General features: G+C 37.6%; 1 protein-coding gene across 5 annotated transcripts in view; it reads left to right on the plus strand.

The window, feature by feature from the left end:
* Positions 1-16,618, plus strand: part of VRK1 (VRK serine/threonine kinase 1) — a 108,482-nt gene that overhangs the window by 86,204 nt on the left and 5,660 nt on the right. For 4 of the 5 annotated variants that reach the window (XM_026012552.2, XM_072762265.1, XM_026012551.2 and 1 more), the window contains exons 9-11: positions 583-703; positions 994-1,052; positions 4,990-5,168. In XM_026012552.2, the coding sequence (XP_025868337.1) occupies positions 583-703; positions 994-1,052; positions 4,990-5,168 (359 nt within the window). Of the gene's footprint in view, positions 1-582; positions 704-993; positions 1,053-4,989; positions 5,169-6,200; positions 6,314-16,618 lie in introns of all 5 variants that reach the window. The other variant, XM_072762264.1, reaches the window with a different exon arrangement.

The raw sequence follows: 16,618 nt of genomic DNA on the forward strand, positions 1-16,618 counted from the left end.
CAGACGCCATGGTTTGAGCAGGGAAGGTGGTTTGGTTCAGCTCAGGATTTCTTTTTGATTGTCTTTAGCTTAGTTGAATGTGGGGTGTTATTCCCCCTAAAAGTCTATAAGTTTCTTAGACAGCCACGACTTGGCGGCAGGCAAACTGACTTTCTTACCTGTGAAATCATCCTGCTTTCTTTAGCAGGCATTTTGCTTTTCTGGGGCCCGTACAGTATAGAGGAGCTGAGACCCCCAGTTCTCTGGGCCTCTCCGTAGCTCATAGCATTTTAGTGTCTTCAGGTTTTCCAAGAGCAATATTAAATGTGTCTCCACTTTATAGTTTATTTCCTACGCTCATAGTCTTAGTTTGAAACTCTAGAGTTTGCCAATTTGGATTTTAAAGTAAGCTGTTAGTTGGATGTAAATGACTTCTTTCGTATTGCCAAGTATTTATTCAGTACTTTTATTAAATGCAATGATAAGTTTTGATGAAAAACAAGACTGTAAGATTGGCTGTTTTACTTTATTGGTTTGTATATATTTGAAACTATACCTAGAAGTGATTTTAGTATCCTTATCCTGCTTCTTTTGTATTCACAGCCCCATCAAGACGTGGTGATTTGGAAATACTTGGTTATTGCATGATCCAGTGGCTTAGTGGTCATCTTCCATGGGAGGATAATTTGAAAGATCCTAACTATGTTAGAGATTCCAAAATGAGGTAAAGGAAAACTTAAATTATCTTGGGCAAAATCATGATAAGATAAATGTGTATGTCAGAATTTCTTGAAGAGACTATAGTTTTAATGGCTACTGATGTAGAAATAAGAAAGTACTTGCTAAATAGGAGGAGTCCTTGGTTCTCTCTCCAGTTTATTTTAGAAGAAAGCCTGTAAGCATATTTAGGATGTAACACAGTGCTGCTTATTGTGTTATTTACTGTCATTAAATATTAATAAGTTTCCATGGTATAAAGCTTCAAACAATGACTCATTCTTTAATTTTTAACAGATATAGAGAGAATATTGCTGGTTTGATGGACAAATGTTTTCCTGAGAGAAACAAGCCAGGTAGGAAAAGACTTCTTAAATGTTCATAAGGTTTTTGTTTTCTGGGAGAAAAAGATTAAGAATCATGATGTGCACAGCATATCCCATAACGTAAGAGCTTAGGTATTTTCAAGTGTGATTGTTGTATAGAGGCCTGTTCTCATCACGACAGCAGTCCCCTTTCCAAAGGTGGACTAAATGGGGATTTGAGCTTCCTTAAGTTATTGTTCAACTTTCAGGAAAGGAAACCAAATTTCATTCATAAATTCAACTTTTTTTTATTTTTTTATTTTTTTTATTGAGGCTTGATTGAATGCCAGGAACTGTTCTAGATACTAGAGTTACAACAGTAAACAAAATAAAGAGAAATTTTTGTTTTCATGAAGCTCATGTTGTAGTTGGGAGAGAGACACAGTAAACACAGGAGTGATTTTATAGTATATTCTGTGGTTAGTACTATGGAAAAAAAGAAAGTGGGGAATAGAATTAGTGTGGGGATGAGGTAGGGAGTATAGTCAGGGGGCGTTGGAATTTTAAATAGGGTGGCCGGGATGGCCTTATTGAGAAGGGTGACATTTGAGCAGTTGGAGATAGGGATTGAGCTCTGTGCAAGGCTGGGGAACAGTGTTTGAGGCAGAGGAATGAATGTGTCTGGTGAACTAGAGGACTGCGTTGTTTTAGGCCATCCATTATAAGGGCTTTGGCTTTTACTTTGAGCAGGAGTGTAAGGTTTGGAGTAGAAGAGTGACATCAATGTGTATTTTTAAGGGAACTCTCTAGCTCCTGTTCTGAGAATAGACTGCTAAGGGAGGAAGGCAAGTATGAGCAGGAGCTGGCTAGGAGGGCCACCACAGAGATCCAGGGAAGGGAGGTAGCAGTGGGAGGAGTGAGAAGTGGTTACTTCACACATATTTAGATGTCTTTTCAAGCCTTTGCTCATTTGTCTCCTTTTTAGGGTAGTCCACTCTGACCTTATGCAGTTTAAAATTGCAATCTTACCAAGTACCATAAGAGAAGTGGAACGCTATAGGCTTTTCAGAGTCCCCCCCCTTGTGCCTCCTACGAATCATGAGCCTTTCCCCCTAGGCTAATGAATAACTTAACTTGCCTGACTTCCAACCCCTAAGATTTGTTTTTGAGCTCTATAAAAAATGGAATCATAGAGTGTGAACAACATAGATAAAAATCCCTGCCCTCATGATCTTGACTGCTAGCTCTGTTGGAGTCCTGTTTCTTTTACTCAGTATTGTATTTGTGAAATGCATTTCCATTGTTGCATGGGTTTTTTTCTTAATGTTTTTACTTATTTATTTTTTAACTTTATTGACAAATACAGTTGTATACATTTAAAGCATACAATGTGGTGATTTGATATATGTTTATATCATAGAATGATTAACAAGATCAAGATAATTAACACTTCTATTACCTCACAGTTAACTTTGTGGTGTGTGTGTGTGTGTGTGTGTGTGTGTGTGTGTGTGGTGAGAATGCTCAAGATCTACGCTCAGCCACTCTCCAGTCTGTAGTACCAGATTATTAACTATAGTCCCCATGCTGTGCATTTGATCCTCATGGGACCCCATTGTTGCGTGTTGAACAGTGATGTGTTCATTCTCATCTCTAATAGTAGTCTGTTGTATTTATATCCTATTACTTAACTATTCTGCTGTTGATGGTTTCTAATTTTTGGCAATTATAGATCCCCTGTTACAGATATAGATGTTTAGTCCACCTAGCATCGATTATTGTGCCTTATATCAGGATGAGCCAGATTTTTTCCCCACCCCCATATTTATAAACAGTTGACCAAGTAGCTTTTCTTGAAGAAACCACTTCTTGTCTATGGTGCTACCTTTGTCTTAAATCAAGTGTGGATCTGTGGATCTGTGGATCTGTTTCTGAACTCCTTCTTTCTGTTATTCTTTTTATCTGTTCTTGCGCCACAGTGTCATAATGACTCTGACTGAGTCTTGACATCTGGTAGTATAAGTCCTTCAGCACTGATGCTCCTTAACTTGACTTTGGTCTTCTGCAATTCTTGACCCTTGAGTATCTGTGTACATTTTAAAGCCACCTTGTCAGTTCCACACACATCCCCTCCCTTTCCAGTTTGCTGGAATTTTGAGTGGGATTGCCATGACTCTAGATCAGCTGACATTCTTGTACTAGTGAGTCTTCCAATCTACTAATAAAGTATATCCTCCACTTCATTTCTTTCACTGTGTTTTATAATTTTGTCTGTAAAAAGTCTTGCCTGTCTTCATCGTATTTGTTGCTAAGTATTTGATGTTTTTTTGATGCCATTGTAAATGATCTGTTTTTAAATTTTATTTTAAGATTTTTTTTTTTTTTAATTTTAGAGAGAGCATATGTGTGTGTGTATGTGTGTGAGAGGAGGAGGAGGATGGGCGGAGGGTGGGGGAAGCAGACTCCCTGCTGAGTACAGAGCCCATTGAGGGGCTCGTTCTCACGACCCTGAGATCATGACTCCTGCTGAACCAAGAGTCAGAGGCTTAACTGACTGAGCCACTCAGCTGCCCCAGTGATCTATTTTTAAAAAATTTATTTTCCAATTGCTTGTTGCTGATACATAGAAAATGATTTTTTAAATATTTGCCTTGTATTCTGTAACCTGGTAAATTTACCTATTAGTTTCATTAGTTTTTTTTATAGATTCCTTAGGGTTTTCTGCATACAGTGCTGTGTTTGTGGATAAACTGTTCCACTCTCTTTGCCTTCTCTTTCTTTTCTTGCTTTACGGTACTGACTAAAAGCATAGATGACTATTACACTGAACAGAAGTGGTGAATGTGGACATGCTTCACATTTTCCCCCCTCTAAAGGAAGGTTTTCCATATGTGACCTTATTAGGTGAAGTTTGCTTTAGATTTTCCATAGATCCTCTATAGATTAAGAAAATGAAGGGAGGGATTTCCATTTCTTTTTTCCTCACATATCCCAAGTACCTAGAATTGTGCCTGTCGCATGGTAAGTGCTAGTCAGTGTTTGAATGAGTGTGTGTGTGTGTGTGTGTGTGTGTGTGTGTGTGTGTGTGTAGTGCTCTCAGGATCTCTTGGTTTATGGCATGTGGGGTGTGGGAAGAGTTTTTGGCTTGAGCTGGAAGGATGGAATTCTCAGTAACTGGGGTGGGAGGAACTGCAGGAGAGCAGGTGGAGGGATAGGTCAGGAGTTTGGATTTGGATTTGTTGGGATTCAAGGGGATAGTTGGAGATCCAAGAGCCATTGTATGAGGAGTGGGCACACAGATTCCTGGGGGCCAGTGGACGGATGAGGCTGGGGATGTAGGAGTCGTTAGCTTAACGATGGATTTCTGGCCTTGAGGAGTGTCTATCTTGACTAGTAAGATTTCTTTTTAGGGGATTGGTCCTGCCTCAGTGTACAGTGAGCCTTTCATCATTCAGAAGCTGATTTTCCTCTTTTATGGGAAAAGTAGGTCTTGCTTCTTTCTCCCTTCAACTTGGCTTTGGTATGTTTTATTTCCCATTTACACAAAGAATGCAGCTATTTTCTATAGAATTAATGGCTTCTGTGGCAAAAAAAAAAAAAAAAATGGTTTGATTGTCCTTGTACTTAAGTACCTTTTACTTTGTAATCTGTTTGAGGTTCTTTCCTGTTTTGTTTTTGTAGCCTTAAAACTACAGCAGTTATTTCGTGCATGTTTAAATTTTAATATGTGTCTCATCTTTTGTCCCTTAGAATTACAAAAATGTCTTTTACATTCTATCTCAAAATAAGTTTCTTATTTCACTTACCTGACAGCTCCCGACTTCAAAAGCGTACTTTCTATTGAAGAAGTGATTTATGTAAAAAACATATTTTAACAGGATACACATTTGCATTCTAATTTTACTGTGACTTATTTTCTTAGAAGTAAGAGATAAATCTGTTGTATTTGTGATTAAAAAATTACAGAACAATTGTGTTACTCTTTTAGATGAAATTGCTAAATACATGGAAACAGTGAAATTACTGGGCTATGCTGAGAAACCTCTCTATCAGAACTTGCGAGACACTCTTTTGCAAGGACTAAAAGCTATAGGAAGCAAGGATGATGGCAAGCTGGACCTCAGCCCCGTGGAGAATGGAGGCTTGAGAACAAAGTCAATGACGAAGGTGAATTTTGATCCTAAGTTATCCTTTGGCCTCCTATGATGATAATTGCCGCAAACTAATTTTAGGGAAATAAATCAGTAAAGAAAAATGTAACAGATTGCTTGGCAATTAAATATCTATCACCATTAAGTAAAGGCACAAAAACATGTAGAGGGTTGTAGAAGAATGAATAAGTATCAGTTTCTTATGTGCAGTAGCAAGTTAGTAAATTCCTGGAAAGATTGTCACTTGGGATACTGACCACTGACAGGGGGATTGGGATGGGGCATGCGATTTAGAGTGTGGGTGTTTTTTTCTCCCAGGCCACTGAGTGCGGTTGGTCTTCTTTCTTAGCTTTTCCTCCTTTGTTGATGTGGTCAAAGCGTTTACCGTTTGAAAATCAGTGTTTGAAAATGACTATTTGAAAATTAGTGTTCGAAAGTTTGTTTGCTGGTGTGGGGTGCTTACCATTTGACCATTAGTTTGCTCTTTATAGAAATGTCATTATGTAAAGCTATGTATCTGCATAGAAAGAGGTTCACTTATCGGACAGCTATGTTAACAGTGAACATTGTGGGCAAAGTATTGTGCAGGCATGTAAATAACTTCTTGGTATGACTTTAAACTTAACTTATTGGATATTTTTAATTAAATTATTAACTCAGATTTCCTTTATAGTCTGAAATTATTGAATAAAATGCTAGCTGCATTTAAATCAAAAAGAAGAACTACTCTTAGAAAAAAAATATTTTTTTACAATACTACTTTTCCTGTTACTGACTCTGTAAATTCCAGTAGATTCCTTTGGAAATCTCCAAATTATGAGAAAAAGGGTTTAAAAGCAAATTTTCTCTTTTTAAAATAAGCAGCATTATTAAAAGGTTTTTATAATTCTTTTTAACTTTATAAGTTAACGTTATAAAGGAGATGGGAATTTTGAAATTGTATCTTGAATTTGACTTTTTTTGGGCAGTTAGTAGGTCTCTGTGTAGTTTCGCTCCAAATCTGAAATTATGCACATGTGCCTACATCTAAATTTTTTTCTTTTGTAAGTTTTGTCTTAATTGCATCGCTCCATTTTTGTGGTCAACAAGTGTGCTGAAAGCCACGTCCAGTTTTGAAATGAAGAGGATAAAATGGCAGCTCGAGTGGGATTTTTCAGTAAGGTAGTAAACTTATAGTTTGCATGTATGTGTAAACATACAGCTTGCACCTTTCTGCTCAGGACAGGTTTCTGTGCATTAATATTCATAGATAGCTTCTGTGGTGTTTTCCTCTAAAATTTTGCTGATTGAGAAATAAAGATCTCTGTTGCAGTGAGAACATGTCCAGTGCCATACCCTCTTACTTTTCAGATCACTGTTATTTGGACTTACATGCTGGAGAAAATTTGGTTTCTGCAGCTTGGCTGACTTTATAGCTGAATAGGTCAGTCTGCTGCAGAGCTAACATCTGTGAACTTAAAATTCTCATGTGTCCTTGGGTAGTTCAGAAGGCTGGAAATTTCCTGCTGGATCATCCCCTACATGTATAAAGCTTCATTTAGAGGAGGAAAAAAATGAATAACAACTGAACTATTAGATTGCTTCATTAGTTTACTGCTTTTTTCCCCTTCCCTCATAGCTGACCCAGGCCTATTCTTTGTATTAAAAAGAAGTTAATAAAAGTTCAGATTAGGTAAGATCCTGAAGCTGCTTGATGGCCATGTAACTGTAGATGAGTTGTTAATTTTAGGTGGCCTTTTGTCTTGTTTTTGTAACCTGAACAAGTTGGACCAGACCAGTTTTCTTTTTTAAGTTTTTTTTTTTTTTTTTTTAAAAGCCCAGAACATTTTCTTCAAATACATTGTAAATACTACACATTTAAGGCAGATAATAGCAGAGCTCCACCAACTGAAAAGTTAGGGACTCTTCTCTCTACAAGGGAAAACTTTCCCTTTGATAAACTAGTATTCCATCTCTTTTTTAGCAAGGGGTGTATAATCAAGATGTCGTTTTTTGCTCTGGTTACTAGGAAGCTCAGAGTTAATTATGCTTAATCATAGAAATTATGCTAATCCTTATAATTAGTATGTATTCTCCTTTCCCTTTGTCATAATTTCTTAAAACTTTTTAAGTATGTACTCTTTGTATTTACGACACTCAAATCTCTTTTGGAAAGGGATAATAGTTTTAATTCAATATACATATTTCTTTTATGTTCCTGAGAGTTGTCCATGATGGTAAGAACCTGTAAGAATTGGTTAGCAGTGGAATGAAACAAGGTTTCTATCCATTTTTAAATAGCCATGCTTGATTATGTTACAGTAAATTTGGAAACTAGAGTGAAGTATGAATTTTCCCACTTGAAAATGTTTTCAGCCTCAGTAGCCTAAGAGTTTTATTTAAAGCACAGGATTTGGGGATAATATAAAGCTGAAGTAGAAAAAAACTAGGTATCAATCTACCCTTAGGAAGTACACAGCCAGAGATTTTCATTGTTGATCAGAACTGAACACTTGCCTTAGAATCGGGCAGTACAGTTCCAGCACTGGATTCAGTGTGTACTCTTAAACCAACATTCAACAATATAAAGGTCTAATTTATGTACCTGGTCTAGGCTAGGTCCCCGGGGCTATAAAGATCAATAGCACGTAGTTCCATCCTTAAAGAATTCCTCCCTGTCCCATCTGGGTTAAGAACAGCTTAATTTACTGGAAAGAACTCAGCAAGTTAAAAGGACATTAATACCTCCATTAGCTATTTTCTTGTAAGGTTTTGATTAAGTTACTTGCCCAAGCCAACAAAAGGGGCTGTTCATTAGAATTTCTCAAGTCTCATCCCTGGAGATTCATTGAGTAGGTCTAGAGTGTGGCCCTGCGATTTGCATTTTTCCCAACAGTATATACTGTTGTTTCCTGTGAATGACGTGCACATACCCTTTTCTCCACTCCCACATTTTTTGGTTCTTTTAAGTTGTATTATGCTAGTTCCCTTCCTAGAGTTTCTCTGAAAAATGATTAACCATTAAATAAATCCCTGCTGGTACTCACCCTGAAACATGGTACAAGGAGACAAGAGTAGAGGCCCTCCATTGCCCACCAGTGGTCTGCAGCTGCTCTGGTGGACAGCTTCCTGTCTCGAGGTGACTGCCCCCAAGGCAGCTTATAGTTCTAGTCAGATAGCCCCAGATACACCCTCTGAACTTGGGCGAAAGTCTGTCTAGCTGGGTTAGCATGCTAGAATAATAGAAACTATCTTTTCCTTTGTATAAGTTTAGATGGTTGAAGTCAGTACATTTCTTTCTGTTTTTTTTTTTTTTTTAATTTTTATTTATTTATGATAGTCACACAGAGAGAGAGAGGCAGAGACATAGACAGAGGGAGAAGCAGGCTCCATGCACTGGGAGCCCGATGTGGGATTCAGTCCCGCGTCTCCAGGATCGTGCCCTGGGCCAAAGGCAGGCGCTAAACCGCTGAGCCACCCAGGGATCCCTTCTTTCTGTTTTCTGATGAGGATTTAGTCATAGTTTTCTATGTAAGTGGATTCAGTGTTTACTAATGATTCTCTTTTTTAGATCTTTGCTTGAGCTCTGTATTTTAAATCTCATATTATTTGGCTGGATTTTGCCAGGTAGCTTTTTTCCCCTATGTTTTTAAGTGAGATTATGACGTATGTACAGAAAAATACACAAGTGAATGTGGAATTCAAAGTTTACAAAGTGAACATACACATTTAAATATCCCCCATATCAAGGTATGGATTATCACCTGAACCCAGGAAACCTTTAGCAGGCCCCCTCCCAGCCATTATCCCTTCATTAACAGTAACCAGTGTTTTGACTTCGACACCATAGATTAGTTGCCATTTAAAGAAAATTAATAGCACCTTACAATGTATACTTCTTATGCTTTTTTGTGTCTTTTATTCATTGTATGTCTAGATTTCCATGCTGTTGCATGCAACAGAAGTTTTCTGTTTCTTGTTACTGTATAGTATGGCACTCCGTTATATGAGAACATCATAATTCCTTAATCCCTTTTATTGATGGATATTTGATGGACATTTGTACTGTTTCCAGTTTTTGGCATTTGCAGTAGTGCTGGTTAAGAACATTCTTGTAATTTCTTTTGGGAACTGCATATATTTATTTTAACTGGGGTATATACATAGTGGAAGTACTTGGGTGGAGGGCTTATGTTTAGCTTTAGTAGGTGTTGTCATGCAGTTTCTCCCAGCAGTTGTCCCAGTTGATAATCCCACCAGCAGTTTATGAGACGTCTAATTGCTTGACAGTAGCTTTTGCATTATATTTAATTTTATCCATTTTGATAGATTTGCACTGGTGTTCCTTTGTGGTTTTAATTTAATCTCCTTGAGAATATTGATTTTGAACACCTTTTCCTATGCCCATCAGTCTTACTGTCCTTTTCCTGTGAGGTGCATTTCAAATCTTTTGTCCATGAAAAAGGAGGAGGTCGTCCGCTTTCTTTTGATTTGGTAGATTTGACTACCTCATATATATGCAGTCTATGTATTATACACTTTTCTTTTTATAATTGATAGTTTATTTTTTCATTGTGTCAATGTATTAGTACTTCTTGATGAACAGAAAGTTCTGCATTTTAATGAAGCCTAATTTATCAGTCTTTCTGTTTATGGTTAGTGCCCTTTTGTATTCTGTTTTTGGGAAAATTTTGTCTACCAAGGTCATGAAAATATTCTTTTATTATCAAGAAATTTTATCTTTTGTATTAAGGTCTACGATATAACAGCATCTGATTTTGTGCATGGTGTGAGTCTGTGTTTATTTACCTCCTATGGATAACCAGTTGATTTGAACCATTTATTGAAAAGACTATAATGTCCCCACAGCATGTAGCAGGTTTTCAGGTAACAATATGTGTTTGGATCTGCTTCTAGAAACTCTGTTCTGTGGCATTGGCCCACTTACCTTTTTACCAAGCCACACTGTTTGAACTCCTGGCTTCATAATGGTATCTGATGGTATTACTCCTTCAACTTTGTTCTTTTTGTCTTAGCTATTCTTGGTCCTTCTGCTTTATGTATAAATATCAGGATCAGTTTATTAATTTCCACAAAAATACTTCTGGGATTTAGAAAAAATACTTCTGGGATTTTGATTGAGATTGCACTGACTCTCATTTTGGGGTAGAACTGACATATTAACAATCCACCTTTCTGTCCATGAATATAGTATACTCCTGTATTTATTTAGGTGATCTTTCATTTCTCTCAGTCATGTGTGCAGTCGCCTCTGGCTGTGTAGAGATCATACATGTGCGTCTTCCTTTCTGTTTTCTTCTAAGTGCTTAATTCTTCATCTATTTCTTTTGTATCATCTGTAATTACCATAGAACTTACCTTCATGTCATTTGGTTGTCAGCTCTCTCTGCTGTTTTTTGATGTTTCTAATATATTTATAAGTTCTATGGTGATTACTGTTCTATTTATTGGCTGCACAGTTTCCTTGTTTTCTCTTTTAAATGATCAATTCTCATTTACTCAGTTTTTTAAATCTTTTTTCTTTTAAGCCTCCAATGCACATTATAAAGTTTTCTTCTTTTGGGAGGACTTTGTTTTCTTTCAGAGTGGAATCTTGGCTGTCTTTTGCAATCATTTATTTCATCTTCTTTTTTTGTTTCTGAGGATTCTCATTTTGTTGGCATACTTCTTCTCTGGATCGTATTAATATTGAATAGGATAGCTTTATCTGGGCATAACAGATTATCATATTTGTGAATCCTTGGCTTTTCCATTTGATGAAACTGTTTCGCTTTTCCTCATAGTTTGGATTTGGGGGTTTGGCATTGTTAAGGGACATTCTTTGCCTGAAGCTCACAGTCTGGGAGGGTTTGGAGGGCCATGGCTTAGCTGGTACTGCAGGCTGGATTACCTGTGTTTCCTCAGTACCTGCCCCATTTTCCCTTCCTGGCCAGAAGAGGCAAAAGTTTGGTAAAATCTAAACCCATATTAAGAGAAACCTCATTGGGGATTCTTCTCCATAGTTTGAGCTGTTTTATTCATTTCCTCTTTTGTCATCTATTTTGGTAAATCATTGTTTATTATTGAAAATAATTAGTCTTGAATGATTGTAGTTATTCTGCCCCCTTTCTCCAGATTTTTTCTCAGCCAGAGAAGAAACAGAATTACATGTCCTGCTTTCTATCGGGGACTGTGGAACTAGGGAAGGTCTCTTCCAGGGGCTCTTCTACTCTTTCTTCCCAAGCTTCCTATTTATATTTTGTAACTTGAAGGTCAGTGGTGAAAAGTTTCTGAAAGGTGTTCACTCATGTTCTTTTCCTCAGTATGGTTTGGTGGTGTGTGCTTTCTAAAAGTGTCTGACTTTTCTTGGCCATCACTTCTCAAAGGTTATGGTGTGACACTCTGTCACTGTTGCTGCTGAATTACTTCTTAACTGTTATTGTGTGTTCTTTTCTTCAGAGTTCAGATGGAGGGAGGCTGAAATATTACCCCTCACAAATGTCCCTTATTTTTAAACATTATTGCTTGTTTGTGAGTATGAACATTCTGGGGTAACCCAAAATCTATGCTCTTCCTCTACAAGAGTAAACTGCATGTTGTGCTATCACCCTCTCAGCTCTTCACAGATTGTCTCCCACATTACAGTCACCTGAGATTTCAGTTTTTGTACAATAGGTAGCATTAATTCATTTTCGGACAATGACAGTAAATTCTTCATTCTTCAGCATTCTTCAGTATTTTAAGGGTGAAGAACTTGAACTGGTGAAGAACACCATATTCCAAACTTTGTTAGTCATATGATGAAACATTTTCTGTTGTTAAACCCTGTCCCCCAGACCTGGAAATAACTAGCAAACTTGACATGAGTTTACATGCTCTTCCTACCTCCATAGTAGACAATGAAACGTGTTGACAAGCACGTTTCAGCAAATAACAAGAGGAACAACAAATAAAATAAGTCATGCATGGGCTCCATTTACAGGTGCATTGATACTTCACTGAATGGCATTCATGCATGTGGGGTTACACTGGACACTTACTATGTAAGACTATTTACAGAACTCTGAAGTGATGTCTTCTAGGACTTAAAGTGTCATAAATTTAACCTGTGTGTGTTTGATGTTTTTATAAAAGATAAGCTTCCTCTTGCTTTAATCTATTTTTTAGCATGTATTTTTCAACTTGAGAATGCAGCCTGTAACAGTACCAAGGCGCACAGTAGGTGCTTAGTAAATATGTGGTGGGTTCTCTCCCCCTGGTAACATGGTATTGCAGGTTATTGCAGAAGAAATTGTAATATTTATGATTCTTATTACAGCCTTTATCACTGGAACTCATTTAAAATAATAAATCACTTTAATGCATTCTAGCAGAATATTTTTAGATTTTTTCTTCAAATTAATCTGCCCCTCTTTTTAAGTCCTTCACTTCCTGACCCACTTCCCATCTTTCATTTCTTCTTTTTCTAATTATGTCTGGCCTCTTCCTACTTTTTCTCAAAATATACCTGTAATTATTTAATGTTCACTTAAAATTACACAGTTTGTAAACGGTTTGGAGTAAAATAGGAAGTCAGCACTTATTACAACACTGGATGAAGAGTTCCTCGACAGGTGCAGACGCATAGATGTTTCTATGTAAAATACTGTGCTCGACTCAACGAGTGCTCCCCAAATGGGGAACAGTAGTCCCTGCCTTCTGGGAACACATGTAGACGGGAGAAATAGGGTGTGTAATAGGATGTGTCAAGTTCTGTGGACTCGAACTCTTCGGGAAGGGTTGCGCTGATATGAGAGCACAGCAACTGGGAATTGCTGTGTCCACTGCAGGGCCTGTACCAGACGACATAGCTCCAAGATAGAAATTAGAGCGAGAATGAAGAGTTCTGAGTTCTGATCTTTCCCATCCCCAGCTGAGAAACACTGAGCCTGTTCTCTTAGCCTTCTGTCTCCAGCCTCAGCGTTTTCTGTCTATATTGTGAATGTTAACTAACTCCACTGGTTTTGTAAATATTACGTAACAACGTGTCTGCTTTGCCTTCATAGAAGGTATGTTCCATGTTTTTTTTTTTTTTTTAGCTCCTGGTTGCTACTAATGAATATAGGACTATAAATAAATAATACTGTTAGTTTATAAAGTATGCACCTTTTCCCAGTGACTTCAGGTGGCCTTAAGTAAATAAAATGAGATGAACTGATGGATGGAGTCACATGTTTGTATTTGGAGTTCTTTGTTCATCGCCACATGTAAAGTACCAGACCTTTGGAAGTTTTAGGTTGTATATTTTAAGTTTCTGTAATAAGGAAACTTAGAATGGTGATTTTTGTAATAAGGAGGAAAAAACCAGCAACAGTCCTGGAATACTCCTCTTCTTTGATAGAGCAGTGGATCTGATTGGCTTTTTTTAGAGGCTTTTGAAAGCATCTGGAGGTGATCTTTTGATGTGGGACCTGGGAAGCAAAGAATGAACAGGTCTTTGGTTTTTGCCTCGCAAGATTTTTATTCTTTGTCCCGTTAAAACAGCTTTAAGTCTCTAAGTGGTCTCTAGTCAGTGTTTAGACTATTAGTAAATTATCAGTCCAAATGCATCTAGCTGATTTGTCTTCCTGTTTCTAAGCTGGAAGTGAGAAGCTGCTAATTAACTAAATTTTAGCCTAGCATATCTGAACACTTCAAAAATACAATGCGTAATACATACACTAATGCCCTTTGGAAAAAAAAACTTAATTTTCTGCAGATATTTTAGCTGTGCTGAATTAAAAGAAAACTCTCTTCTAAGTTTATAAGTCATTCTTGTGTGCCGTACAATATTTTGATTTCATTTATAAATGCAAAGGCACTTTGTGGGACCTGGTGTGGAATATGACAAAATCAGACATTAGCACAGTCCCTTTGTGAAGTAGTATTCTGTTCTGGGAGAACCCAAATATGTACTATCTGAAGCCCAGGATGTTGACAAATAACAGAATGAAGCATTTGGAGATAATCAGGAGAAAGAAGCTGCCAGTGAATTGTTTGGAATTTTGCTCATTGCCTTATAAAATCAATAACACACTTAGATTCTATTAAACTTGAAGTTTTTTTGTTTTTAATTGGTCTTTTCCTGTAGACCATTGGCCCTTTCTATCAAAACTAAATATATTCTCAGAAAAGTTGGGCAGGAGACACCTAGCTGAAGTGTGGACTAATGAAATTCAGTGCTTTACCTATTGCATGATGCTTAAAACACAGGTGGTTTTTTTTGTTGTTGTTTTTGGTGGTGGTGGTTGAATACTGGCTGTTTTATTCATTCCTGTGTAATTTACCTGCATGGAGATTAAGAAAGCTCTTTTTTATTAAATAAGCTTGGGAACAAGATGAATGCACTAGGTTCTTGGGTAGAATGTATTGGATAGCTCCCTTTATAATGAGCATCTAAAAGTCTGCCTCCTTAAAATCAGAAAAAAATGCATTCTTTCCTGTATAGGAAGCAATATAGTAGTGAAATATTCCTCCTTAATTTTGGTCCGAACGAACAAAAGTGTCTGTGTTTATTCCTGCCTAATGCATCACAAATCTGCTGACATGCTAACCTTGGAGTCTTGGCTGGCGTTAATCAGGCCTGTGCACCGACAGGAAAGATGTACCTAGTGCACTCCATCAGTGCAGTTTGCATATGGAAGTTCTCACAGGGGAGCTGCCCTGTGCCAGCTGAGGGTTACCTGCCCACTGCAGTTATTGTATGTAATTATCGAGCCAATCTGTTCAGCCCAGCAGGGTTTAGATGGTAATCATGAAGCAACACTTTGGAAAAGAAAGATGTAAGGCACTCTCCCCTTCTCTCATCAGTTATATGAAGTTACAGCCTCTCTTAACAGCTATTTCTGAGAGGCAATACCTCCATATACAGATCTGCTAAATGAATGCCTTTGAAAGTTTCTTAAACTTTAGTCAAGTTATTTTTGTCTATGTGAAGAATTTTCTTTAGGAAAATGGCAGGAACCTCAGCGTTTTAATCTTTTCACGGCTGCCTTAAGAATATTTTTGAAACAGTGGGGTTATTTGTAATATGTAGATAATAACAGTTCTGACCATTTGGTTGGGGGGGGGGGGTTTCAGGGAATGTGGTTTGAGTAGAGGGGAGCTTTCCCATGTAGGTCTCTGTGGAACAGAGCCTGTTGCTGTCAGGCAAGAGAGCAGTGTGCTGTCAGCAGGCAGTGTGCAACATGGCCCGAAGCAAGTGAATTCTCAGATGAAGTTTAACTTAATATTAATTGTTGGAAAACGTAAGCGAGGATATTCCGATGCGTTGCGAATCTAAAATTTGGGACAGATGAGAGGATTTCCTAAATGAAATCTGGGCAACCCAGGGAAGCTCTTTGACTTATCATTTGGATTTTATCGCATTTAAATTTGAGATTACATAGGATAAAATTATATGAAAAATAGAAAGTTCTAAAGTTATTTCCTAAGTCCTTCCATAGTTATTCCTACATGTAGACATGTTGAGTAAATTAAAACCCTCATACTGTACTGAACTAGTTAGAAAATGTCATAGTGATAGAAAATAATAAAAAGAAATTGAACAGACACCTGGGAAGACTAGCTGGTGACAGAATATAAGCATTTACTCCTAAGTAGCTCTTAACTAGAAAAATAAATAGAAAGTTGGAAAAGGGGCAGCCCGGGTGGCCCAGCGGTTTAGCACTGCCTTAAGCCCAGGGCGTGATCCTGGAGACCCGGGATCGAGTCCCACGTCGGGCTCCCTGCATGGAGCCTGCTTCTCCTTCTGCCTATGTCTCTGCCTCTCTCTCTCTCTGTGTCTCTCAAGAGTAAATAAATGAAATCTTAAAAAAAAAAAAAAAAAAAAAAAAGTTGGGAAAGCTTGAGGGGAGGTGGAAAATCCAACCTATTTTCAAGATTTTAGGAGGGCTATGTGCTTACTTTTAAGACTCTTCCTTTATAGGAAGGTGTCCCCCTTAAAATTTTAATAAAAAGTATACAAAGGAAAATACTCACTGGAAGTTGGTCATTATTGATTCGTGAGTAGAATTTTGCCACCGATTGACAGTGTATAAGCAGTTATATACTATATCGATAAAGTATATTTTCCCGCCCCCCCCCCCCCCCCCCCCCCCCCCCCCCCCAAACACACACACAGTAAAAATTGGGAGAATTAAGTGTCATTAGCCTCAGGGCCAATTCCAAATTTGTTAAATGCTTTGATGTTCAAAACAGAGTTTCTGTATAATCAGTCCTGATGGGTACGGTTTCAGTGATGAACTATAAGAAGCATAAAAAGTTAGAAGTGGTTATAACAGACAAGCCGACAATGAGACTACATATAGTTGAAGATTCTCTTAATTCCATTTTCTTCTATCCCCAACCCCTTCCCCTTAGGTAACACCCACCCTGAGATTGTATATATTCTTACTGTATGTTTTGATAACACCCCCACCTAGATAGACTGGCATGTATACCAGTATACGGTAAGTTGTATTTATTTGC

The sequence above is a fragment of the Vulpes vulpes genome, chromosome 6 (genome assembly GCF_048418805.1).
Source record: "Vulpes vulpes isolate BD-2025 chromosome 6, VulVul3, whole genome shotgun sequence".
NCBI classification, from domain to species: Eukaryota; Metazoa; Chordata; class Mammalia; order Carnivora; family Canidae; genus Vulpes; species Vulpes vulpes.